The following is a 12,296-nucleotide window of genomic DNA, read 5'->3' on the forward strand; positions in this document are numbered from 1 at the left end:
TGTGTCCCATTCACACTGCAACGCAACCTATGGTGGTGCTGTGATAAAATGCAGACATGCCACATTCTATCACAGCACACTGGCGAAGCACATGGCAATGTACAGCAGCGCATTGCATTATGCTGCTGTAGCCATGAATTAAATCGTCCAATATCGTTTTTCTATTGCCGATATTTTGGTCATCGGACATCGGTATCGGCCGATATTCTCGGACATTTTAAAAACATTTTTTTTTTTCACAGGTACACTTGTGGAGGGATCTGGGGGTCTAAAAGACCCCAAACTCCTCCTCTGCACTTAAAAGCATTCAAAACGCCAAGTTTGGCTGTTTTGAATGCTCGCATTTTTTTAAATTTGGCACAGAGTTTTTACATGGAGACCCGATCAGAGCCGAATGCGGCTTTGATCGGGTCTTCTCTTCGGCGGCTGTGCAGGTAGGATGCCCGGGTCTCCCGGTGGGACGGGAGACCCAGGCGAGCCGTGGAAGGCGGCAAGAAAGGGGGGGGGGGGAAGACGTCCCCTCCCGCTCCTTGTAATGACAGACGAGCGGCTTCTCAGCCGCATCGGTTGTCATTACAAGACAGCCGACCGCCGGCTATGGAAGCCGGTACCAGGGTGATGTCTCTAGCTGCAGGCATCACTCCGTTACAAATATCGGTAACCTCAGGGGCCGATTCCGATAGATCGGGGAAAGTGCATATCGGCCCTTGATATATCGGTGTTGCCGATAATTGGTCGGTCCCTAGTTTTAACCCTTCCTCGCACAATTCAAAGCTAAAAACAAATATTTTAGCTGAACATGCACCTAAAAGCTAACTGTTAGAATGGACAGTTTTATCACTGTGCTCAGCAATAGTTCTAAGATAAGGGCCGGTTTCCTCCTTTGATGAAGACCAATAGAGAGTTCCTAAAATTTAGGGGAGAGGGCAAGCCTCCAGATTTCCCAGTAAAAAAAAAAGAGACTTGTATATCAGAGTGCTCCATAATTAACCACTTTACTACCAGTCACGTAACCTCTACGTCGGCTGACTTTGAGTGGTTATACCGGGATGATGCCTCTAGCTAGAGGCATCATCCCGGTACCGTTGTTTGAAGCCGACGGTCGGCTTTCCGTCGGTAACGATCGATGCGGCTCGGGAGCCGCTCGATCGTTACCCGGGGGGGCGGGAGGGGACGTCCCCCCCCTCCCGCCGCCTTCCGCGGCTTTGCTCGGGGCTACCGTCCCACCGGGAGCCCCGAGCACCCAGCCGGCACGTCCGCCGGCTGGATGGAGTCCCGATGAATGCCGGAAACGGCATCGATCGGGTCTCCGATGACGTAACCCGGAGGCGGCGTCCATGACGTCACGTCCGGGTTACTGTGCTGCAAAAGGCGGCAGATTTGAAAAACGGCTGTATGCAAAAATGCCGTTTTCGGCGTTTTGCATACAGGGAAGTGTAGTGGAGGGGTCTAGGGTCTTTTAGACCCTCGATCCCTCCATAAAGTGTACCAGTCACGACATATTGCTGTCACCAGGGATGTTTACATTGCTTGTGACAGCAATAAAAGTGATCAGATTTTTTTTTTTTTTAAAAACCTGTAATAAAGTTTAAAAAAAAAGAAAAAATAAATAGGAAAAAAAAAAAAAAAAAATTTAGCCGTCCCCGTCACCGTTAGCTCGCGCACAAAAAAAAACGTATACGCAAGTCGAGCCGCAAATGAAATCGCTGTTCAAACCACACATGTGAGGTATCGCCGCGATCGCCAGAGCGTGGGCAATAATTAAAAAAAAAGAGCTACACTCTAACTCTAAACTGGTAACCGTTAAATAAATTTAAAGCGTCGCAGATTGAGATCTCTATTGACCGTAGTTTGTCGCCATCCCACGGGGGGGGCGCAATTTTAAACCGTAACATGTTTGGTATCTATTTACTCGGCGTGACATCATCTTTCACAATATACAAAAAAAATGGGCTAACTTTACTGTTTAGTATTTTTTAAATGCAGTGAAATGTGATTTTTCAAATTTTTTCCAAAAAAATGGCGTTTTAAAGACCGCTGCGCAAATACCACGTGACAAAAAATTTTGCAATGACCGACATTTTATTCTCCAGAGTCTTTGCTAAAAAAATATATATAATGTTTGGGGGTTCTAAGTAGTTTTCTAGGAAAAAATACTGGTTTTAACTTGTGAACAAAAAGTGTCCGAAATAGGGCTGGGGCTAAAGTGGTTAAGGGCCTCATGAATCTGAAGAACGTTCATGAGAACTTTTGATTTATGGGGTAGTCTAGCATCTACATGACAGGGGTACTTTAAAATTCATTGGTGGGGAGCTGATGAATGCCATACAGAAATAGCAGCATGTGAAAAATGGCAGCTGGTAGTAGGCTGCCTTGCATCTCCCCCTAGTGGTCAGAAGTAGCATTACTCCAGTATAAAACATGCTCTGACCAGGACTTCTATGTATACCTGCATGCAGAGAAAAATATACCAAACAAAAATATATATTGTTCACAAATGTAAGCAAAAATATTGCAGATGGCTTTCCAGACAGAGGAACAAGACTCAGAAAATATGAGGGGAAAAAATATAGCAAATCCTTTATAATCTTCTTCAACAATACACACGTCTCCTGCTGTTGATGAGCTGTATTTGTGCCGTGTTTGTGGAATTTCATCCTCCATACAATTAGAATTTGGGGACAACTGGTTGTCTCCTGCCTATAAGCATAAGTCTTCATTGTTGAAATTGTTAAAATGATGAAATTTATTTCAGTACTTTGACAAAATACCCATAAAATTCAAAACTTCTACCATTACAAAAATAGGTCTCTACATATGATATGTCCAGTCTGCAATGCCGCAGCAAACGGTAGGACGAGACAGTCGCTTCAGCCTCTAACGAGGCTTCCCAGTCCATGATACATACAATTGCCTTTCACCCTCTTGATAAATACGTATAAGTTAATCAATTAAATTAGAAATCCACATAATGTACATGTCATTGACAGCTGATTTAAAAAAAAAAACAAAAAAAAACTGATATACAGAAAATCTAGACCGCTTAATGTGGCTTCTTCATGTCAGTTTGCTGTCGGGGCGGATGTTGGTCCCACAATAAACACAATACAGGGTAACGGAAGCAGCACAATATTACAGAAGGCAGTTCAGTTATTGCGAGGGTATTATCTTCTTATGCTGTAGTGTGTTGTGTTTGCACTTGACCCTGGAAGGAAAAGAAAGAAAAAATTGGTTAAAAAAAAAATGGCATCAATTTCAACCAAAAGACAAAAATTAAAGGCGGTTCTTCTTTCTAGGAAAAAATAAAAGTCAGCAGCGACTTACGTGTCCAGGGATCCAGCGCTGTCCTCACCCTGGCTAGTTCTTCACTAGCCTTCGGGTTTCCAGTGCCAGCATCTTAACCAAGGGCAGTCGTCTGCTTGCCGCACTGCACTTTGTGAATGGTCCCGCAGTCTTCTGGGACCTGTGACGTGCCTCAGAAGACTGCGGGAGGAAGGGGGATTTGAGAAATTCTGCTCGGAACGCATAGGCAATCCGAGCAAAAGTTTAAGAGCGTACCTGCAAAAACTAGGTACCTGCTATCTCCCCAAAAAAATGACATGCCAAATGTGGCAGAGAAGGGAGTGAGGAGGACCTAAAGTTGAACTTCCTCTTTTGGGTGAAGTTCTGCTTTAAAGAGGTTGTAAACCCAAATTTGTTTTTTTTTTTCTCACCCTGAAAGAGAAACACATTAGGAGCTAGTATGCATCGCATACTAGCTCATTATGAAATACTTACCTTAGAACGAGCCCCCGCCTTGCCGCCCGCTTACCTGTATGATGGGCGACATGTTCAGTCGCCCGTCTTCCGGGATCGCGGCATCCGGCCATCTGATTGGCGTGTGGCAGCCGACGGTCACGGCACGGGTCTCTGAAGGAACGGCACCAGCGGCAGTTCCTTCAGAACGCATGCGCCAGTGACGTCACTGGCTGCATGTAAGGTAAATATCTCCTAAACGGTACATGTTTAGGAGATATTTACAGTATCTATAGGTAAGCCTTATTATAGGCTTATCTATAGGTACAACTTGCAGAGGAGGGTTTAATTCCTCTTTAAAAAAGGCAAAAAAATAAAAACTCCAATTTGCTTCAGCAGGGTAAACTGTTACTTTCTATTTCACAAACCCCCTGGATCCCTCAACTCTTATGTGGAAGTGAAATATCTTTTCCTTTAGGCACAAGGATGCACTCCTTGTCATTTGCAATGACCTTAAAATGTGTGTAAACCCAAAAACAAAAATATAAGATATTGCGGCTTACCAGTCCCTAGATATGGTGGCAGCATTTGTTTTCTTTTTACCACCGGGCAATCTTGCAACATATTTCCTGTCCCTGGTGTGGCTGCATTTACTCCTGTAATTCATCTATGTACTGCAATGTTGTCACCCAGGCTAATCTACAAACAAGCCTTCCTCTCTTCATCTGCATTACATGGGTATAGGGAGTTTAGTAGTTTACAGAAGGACAACAATGTTTTTGCTTTCTGTTCAGCTCATAGGAAGTGACAAGGACACTGCCTTTTTCGCAAGATTAACAGGTATTTTCTGTACCTGTTGAAAATGTTCTTAGTCTAAAAAAAAAAAAAGTTTATATTCCTCATATAACCCATTAACTGTACCATTGAGAGACACAGGTAATCTGAAATCTTTGGGGTACACTACTGTCTACAGGAGGATTGAACATTGGCGTGCAAAATCAGCCGAGGGTATAACCCCAAACATTAAGGCTTAGAGACGTAAGACGTACCCCAACTCTGGATAGTGGGGGCACAGCGTCATGCCAAGGAAGGTTTGTCTGAAGATTTTGCAGACTTAGTACCAGACCTTGCAGGTGGAAATAAATGCCAAGTTTTGGGGGCCTGGGCGCTAAAGTGGAGTAAAAGGAGAAACAAAAGGGACATTTCTTGGCGGTTAGAGAGGTAGCGTGCAACTTAGGCTTCTTCCTCTGGGGCCGGTGTGAAGAGGCACTGTCCCTCGAAGGGCATATGGATTAAACGCTTCTTATAAGACATCCCCGCTGTCCAGCACAAGCCAGGAGACTCATATGTGAAAGGAGACAACTTCCAGTAAACTATCACAGCTGAAATTCCAAGCCACAGACATCTGTACATTAACCAGTTTCAAAATCAGGGGTCAACAACTGCAGCGATTAGATCACCTTTAAAGCATATTACTCAGTCAGACATGGTCACAATCACAGTCAGAAAGTGCAAGGTGGGACCTGCCAACAAGAACAGAGTTCTGGTTAGGGCTTCCAACAGCTCATCACACTTGGGTCCATAAGCCCCCATTTACACTTTGAAGCATTTTTTTGCGTGCGTTTTTAAGCGTGAAGTGCAATACAGGGGCTTTTTTGGGTCAGGATTGTGTGTTTTTGGCCATACAAACCTTTATTATGAGAGTGTCAGAAAAAGGCACATAGCATGCATTTTTGTGCAAACATTCCCATTGTAGTCAAAGGGGCCAAAAAATGCCCCATTCTACTTGGAAAAGCAGCACACGTACCCTAACAAGCTTTAGGCATCGAGCTATCAGCACCTGAACGCTCGAATGTGTGGATAAGTTGATGAAAGAAATGGTGAGATATGGCTGGAGGGGACACACCTTCCCAACAAAATCCACACCAAAGAGATACAAGTCCAGCATATGCTTAGGGGGAGCAAGCAACCTATTAGGTCACTTTCAATCTTCATATAGAAACAATCGGAAAAGCGAATGCAAACAGCTATAATAAGGGCCAAAACGGTCTCCTTTAAAAACTTGGGTGTCACAGCAGCAGACTGTCAATCCTCAGGGGGTAAACTCATCCAACAAGGATTTGAGCCATAAAAAAAACAATAAAAAACAAGTAAGTTGCACTGAATATCAAAAAAGGATTTGAGTCAGCCAGAATCCAGCCAGCTGAGAAGCCACTAAAGCCCATTGGGTCATAAAGTCTTGCATAACCGTAGCAAAAGCCTCAGCCAAGAGGGCAGAGAACCCAGCTGTACCAGACGGAGCCATAGAGGACCCTGAAGATAGGAGATACTCTAATGGCTCGTTTCCACTGAGCTTTCAGGTACGGTTCGGTACGGTACGCTATTTATGCCGTTTCCATTATGAATGGTACCCTAATTCCGAACCGTACCGTACCACTTTTCGGTACCCTTTCGTTGGGGTACCAAGCACATTAGTACCGTACCAACAGGGCGGAGCTACACTCTGCAGAACTTTGATTGGTTGACAGAGAATCGTCTATCACAGCTTTCCTGCTACACCACTCCCATCATGAAAGGGTACTATTGGCAGTGGAAACGCAATGTGTACCGTTCCGAACCATACCACTCAGTGGAAACGAGGCATAACAGTAGGGGACAACATGACAGCATGCTGCAGACTTGCGCACCATCAGTAAACTCGCTGCAAGCAGCCCCTGACTTCTTAGTGGAAAGTGACCCTGGTGAACTTGGAACCATAGGGCTGTTCCCGAGTCTAGAATCAAACAAGCTGTGAATGCAAAATGGAAGGGCAAGGTACAGATTTCAGGGTAAGAGGCAAGGCTTCAATTACTCACAAAACATGCACAACTGGTAGTAGGTGAGGGTCAGCGACTCGAAGGCCAGATTGCTGGAGGTTGCCAAGGTCAATGTAGGCTGACAGTTAAAAATAAGTCAAAAACCGACATTACACATACTTCTTTCCAAGAGGAGCAGCAGCAGGGTGAGGTTTTTTTTTTTTTTACACTGTATGGCAGGAAAGTGAGCGCACAGTGCACATGATACTCTACAAAGTGGGTGACATCAGGGCTCAGTCCTACATCATTAACCCCTTCTATGGCAAAGCTGGCAGGAAATAAGGAAAAATAGCATCCAAAAACAAGTTAAAATTGAGAGAGCTCCCGATGCTTGATCCAATCAGCCTATCCACTGAGTCTTCAAAGATAGGTCAAGCTCAGAGGGAATGTCAGCTCTGGACCTGGAAAGCACCCAGCAGCTAACTTAATCTGAACTAAGTCTGAAAAGTGCACCAAGAGGAACCCAGTGTCTGAAGGTCACTTCCAGGCTAGCCCTGCAATGTACAAGCCAGTGGGGTCTGGATGCGATATGGTCCAAAAGCCAAGCTATTATAAATGACCATGTGGGATAGTTGCCGATCAGAGGGGAAACCTCCAGCAGCAATCTAGAGAAGAGTCTTGACTGAAGAAAAATTGAAGACAAAAAACATTGCTAGAAAAACACAGCTTAGTCTTTACATCAGCAGAGCTAAAGAAAAAGCATTCAACATCTTAGGAAACTTGCAAATACTGAGGCATGCTGGTATTGGGAGGTGTTATATCCTGGGTTAGCCTACATTTTGTGTTAGTGTGCAATCCTCATGTGGGTAGCAGCGCAACCCTAAGGCCCCTTTCACACACTCCGTCCGTCGGAACGGAGTCAGTTTTCCTCAGCGGGGGATCAATCTGCCGATCCCCCGCTGAGCAGGAGGATGACAGCTGTGTCTCCGCACTATGTGCGGAGACACAGCTGTCAGTTCCCCATGCATCTCTATGGGGGAAATTGGATGGGAACGGACCGTCGGTCTGTTCTCATCCGATCCGCTGGACGGATGGAAAATAGGGTTTCCATCCATCCAGATTTGACGGATCGGATGTCAGCGGACATGTCTACGCTGACATCCGATGCCCCATAGGAATGCATGGGGGGACCGTTCAGATCCGCCCAAAAAACTGACAGGCGGATCTGAACGGTCCGCCTGTGTGAAAGGGGCCTTAGGGTTAAGACTTTGTGGGGTTGATTTAGTAAAACTAGAGAGTGCAAAATCTGGTGCAGCTGTGTATGGCAGCCAATCCGCTTCTAACTTCAGCTTGTTCGATTAATTTTTAGCAATAAAACCTGGAAACTGATTGGTTGCTATGCAGAGTTTCGCCAGATTTAGCACTCTCCAGTTTTAATAAATCAACCCTTGTGCGTCCCTTAATGGACAGGAAAGAAAAGAAAATGAATGCAGCCGTCACATCTAATGACTTGTAAATTGTAATTTAATATATATCTTTGTTCTTTGGTTTAAAAATCCTTTAAAGGGGGAACCTATCCAGCTTTGGGTGCAGTATGAGTATGAGCCAATTCAGAAAATCCACAGCCAAAGCAGGAACTATCCCTTTTAAAGACTAATTTCTTTTTGTATAAAGTCTGTGATTGTACATTACCTGACTGCACACTGCCCAGTCTTTTCTGCAAGGCCTCGAGCCGAGTTATATAATCTGTCAGTGCTCTGTCTGGATCGTAGTGCTGAAGATGAAAGCAGGGACTTACATCAGAAGCTGAGATGTACCTAGAAGGGTGGAGAATGAAGTGTCAGTATTAGATACACAGAATCCAAAAACTGCAGCTCTACATAGCACTCTAGAGGTCTTTATACATCAGTCTCCCAGCTCCTGGGGACACCGGTGTCCCAGGGACTGCACTATTTACACCATCTTCCCACTGTACACGTGAGCAGAATTTGGGTGGAGGGGTAGGTATTAGAGGTGGAACACAACCAAATTAAAGGCTTTGGACAAACCTTATGCCACATTCTTAAAGGTCTATCATATTCAATAACAGAAGGCGGCTTATAATGGTGCTCCACCTAGTTTTTGCTAAAAGTGAACTTGTATCCAAGTTTATAGACAGTAAAGTAGTTACATATATCTAAACTGGCCATACATGGATCGAAATTTGGCCGGTGCAGTAGGGACTGGCCGAATTTTGATCCATGTATGGGCAGAGTGGTTGTACAGAAGTTGAGCTACCTTTCAACTTCTGAACAACTGCCCTGTTGAATTTTTGCCGCTCGATCAGCGCCACTGGCTATATAAAGTGGAGCTGATCAGTTTATTCTGACAGCGGGGAAGTCTCTCCGCTGTCAGAATAGAATGACACATTCACCCATTCAGCTCAAATGTGTGGATGGAGGAATGAAGTCATTTTATTTCATTCAACCCGCGGGTTGAATGAAAAAAAAAAATGAATCGTCTATGGCAGTGATGGCGAACCTTGACACCCCAGATGTTTTGGAACTACATTTCCCATGGTGCTCACTCAACTACACTGCAGAGTGCATGAGCATCATGGGAAATGTAGTTAGAAAACATCTGGGGTGCCAAGGTTCACCATCACTGGTCTTTTTTCTTGGCTGTCTTAAAGTGACCCTGTCAGGTTAAGCGAAATCCAAATCCAAGATCCCATAAACAGAAAAGTTTTTATACTCACCTTCCCATCCCCCCTTAATTTATTTAACAAGAAGAGAAAAGATCGGGCGCCGATCTAAGTGTAGCAATAAAACATTTAATAGCAATAGCAAGAGTACTACTCACAGGAGTATGTTAAAAACAGGCATCTCAATAGTGGGTGTGCAGAGTTCGTCCGGGGGGTCCTCCACAAGTCCTGTTGGAACTGGTGCTGCGAGGGATATGCAGCGGCTTCCTGGTGCGGGACGCGCTGATCTCTCTGTGTTGATCCGGCAGCGTGGGTCCGTAGGATGGAGGGCCGTGGTGTCACTTCCTGGTTGACTCTGCGTGCTTGAACGGCGACGCGTTTGCGGAGCATGCGCTCCTTCTTCATGCGCTCCTTCTTCAGACGGCCTGAAGAAGGAGCGCATGCTCCGCAAACGCGTCGCCGTTCAAGCACGCAGAGTCAACCAGGAAGTGACACTACGGCCCTCCATCCTACGGACCCACGCTGCCGGATCAACACAGAGAGATCAGCGCGTCCCGCACCAGGAAGCCGCTGCATATCCCTCGCAGCACCAGTTCCAACAGGACTTGTGGAGGACCCCCCGGACGAACTCTGCACACCCACTATTGAGATGCCTGTTTTTAACATACTCCTGTGAGTAGTACTCTTGCTATTGCTATTAAATGTTTTATTGCTACACTTAGATCGGCGCCCGGTCTTTTCTCTTCTTGCTTCAGGGGAACACAGTTCGGAAGAGTCAAACGCTGAAGAGAGTGATGAAGGCTACAGCACTGAAAGGGGGGGGGGGGGGTAAGGCAGGATATACGGGCACTAGAGAAATGAATACAACAGCTCTTCTGTTAAGGGACCTTTGATTAGCAGGGTCACTTCAACAAGGAGAAAAATAGGATTTTTGTACTCATCATAAAAACCTTTACTTGGAGCGTCCACTGAGTAACACAGGAAGTCTTAGGAGTATAAAACCACCCACTACCAACATGCCTCAGTTTTGTAACAAAGCAGTACCAAGAGCATGATCAAAAAGACAGAGAGATGGAGCCCGTGTCCCTCAAGGGACTCAAGAAAAGTATTTTACAATGAGTACAAAAGTCCTATTTAAAAATCCATTCTAACAATGCCCTTAGTGGCTGCAGACGCTATGGAGAAATTCATCCTCGGAATTCAGAGAAGCACTAAAGCTGTTTAAAAGAATATGTTGACTCAAAATTTCACATTCCTGATATGGGCTTGCTGTACCATGTACTTGTATAAAAAAAAAAGTATCCTGTTCTCTTTGCATTGCTTTCCTTTGTGTGAATTACCTGGTGTTTCTGCCAGTCCCTCTACTTTCCTATTAAAAACTGACCACATTAAGCAGGAGAACACACCGTAATGAGTTTTCTGACTTTTCTGGGAACTCAGTCTGCTCTCCTCCAATGATCAGACTTGTGCTAACACCCAACCCACACAGCCTTTCACTGGGAAGATCAGTTGCTGCTGTTTATCCTCCCCTAGCTATCTGAGCTCCTTATGCAGCTGAGAACAGAGGGAATGTGATCACTAATAAAAAATAGTAAAAAAAATAAAAAATAAATAATCAAAACCAAACCAAATGTTTTGCCATTCATTTCTATTTTAAACGGAATGGGTTGTTTAACAATGTGAGGGTTCACATATACTTTAGGTCAGTCATGTAATGGCTCAGTTTCTCCCCTCTAAGTTGTGACACTGCAAATTAGTCCCCCCCCCCCTTTCTCTCTCGTAGTGGGGACTCAGCAGCTCAGCTCACCCTGCTCCCCATTTTCAAAGCTCTTGCTCTGTTTACATGAAAGATTAGAAGGCAGTCGAGGAGAGAACCTAGCTGCTGAGACAAGTACTTCAGGGCTTCTGCTGTGAACTTTGAGGATTTATTACTCTATAGTGCCACCAGCTAAAGGTCAGTAAGTGAGGGCTTTGTTTTAAAGCATAACATCACTTTTGTTGAGAAAAAAAAAACACTCCCCTCTGAGTAATCTCTGTACATTGCAAGGATAACAACCTTTGTTTCAGATTCCTACCTTTTGTTATTCTGAAGAAATCTGTGTCCATGTGGGAAAATAAATCTAATGGGAATGGTTTCATAATTATTAATCAGCTTTGGCCACTGCAGAGCACTAATGAGGAAATCTGCTGGGCCTGCATCCCTTTAGATGTGTTGCTATTGGGAGTATCTCACAAAAAAATGACATTTTTGTTGCAGGGGATGCCTGAAATCTAACTTGTATTTTAGGCAGACTTCTGGGAAAATTGGTGAGCCAATCACACAAGCAGGAAATTCTGTTTCTGGGGTGTGGTCAGTACACATTCTGTGTACAGAACAGTTACAGGTAGCCATATTACATTGCATTTTTAAATTGCGAAAAAAGTGTTAAAACTATTGTAATATGCATAATTTAATCCTAAATGGGATTTTTTTTCTTTTAACCACTTGCCGCCTGCCCATTGTCAAATGACAGTGGAGTGGTGCGGCTCTCGTTCTGGGACGCCCTCATATGACGGCGTCCCAGAACGGCTGCTCTTGCACGCCCGCGGGAAGGCGCAGTACGGCAATCATGGCTGTGGCGTGTTCCTAAGACATGGCGCGACCCTGATCTTGGTAAAGAGCCAATGACGTGGCTCTTTACCCATGTGATCGGCTGTGTCCAATCACAGCCGGTCACATGTATATGAGGACGTGCCATTTATCGGCACTCCTTGTATCACGCTGTCAGAGTGTGTGGCGAGGAGAGCCAATCAGTGGCTCCTCCACAGAGGGAAGTCCAGGAAAGGTAATCAGGGCACTGATCATCCATGCCCTTATTACAGTCAAGTACAACATAGTATAAAAGCAGTGCTCAAACAGTGCCCAATCAATGCCCATCAGTGACACAAAACAGTGCCCAATCAGTGCCCACAGTGACCTCAATCAGTGCTCATTAGCGATGCCAGTCAGTGCCCATCAGTGCCTGCTCATCTGTGCTGCTCATCAGTGCCTATTAGTGTCCTCTGTCAGTGCCCACCAGTGCCGTCTGTCAGTGCCCACCAGT

The 12,296-nt window shown here is 45.0% G+C and overlaps 1 protein-coding gene across 1 annotated transcript in view; it reads right to left on the reverse strand.

The window, feature by feature from the left end:
- Positions 1 to 3,076: 3,076 nt before the first annotated feature.
- The window catches only part of AKAP9 (A-kinase anchoring protein 9), a gene marked incomplete at its 5' end in the record, with an annotated part of 407,878 nt that continues 398,658 nt past the window's right edge, over positions 3,077 to 12,296 (reverse strand). The window contains 2 exon segments of the mRNA XM_082257825.1: positions 3,077 to 3,205; positions 8,223 to 8,347. Of these exon segments, the coding sequence (XP_082113951.1) occupies positions 3,165 to 3,205; positions 8,223 to 8,347 (166 nt within the window). The 3' untranslated portion in view covers positions 3,077 to 3,164.

This window comes from Pelophylax lessonae (genome assembly GCF_965119305.1).
Source record: "Pelophylax lessonae genome assembly, chromosome: 5".
NCBI lineage: Eukaryota > Metazoa > Chordata > Amphibia > Anura > Ranidae > Pelophylax > Pelophylax lessonae.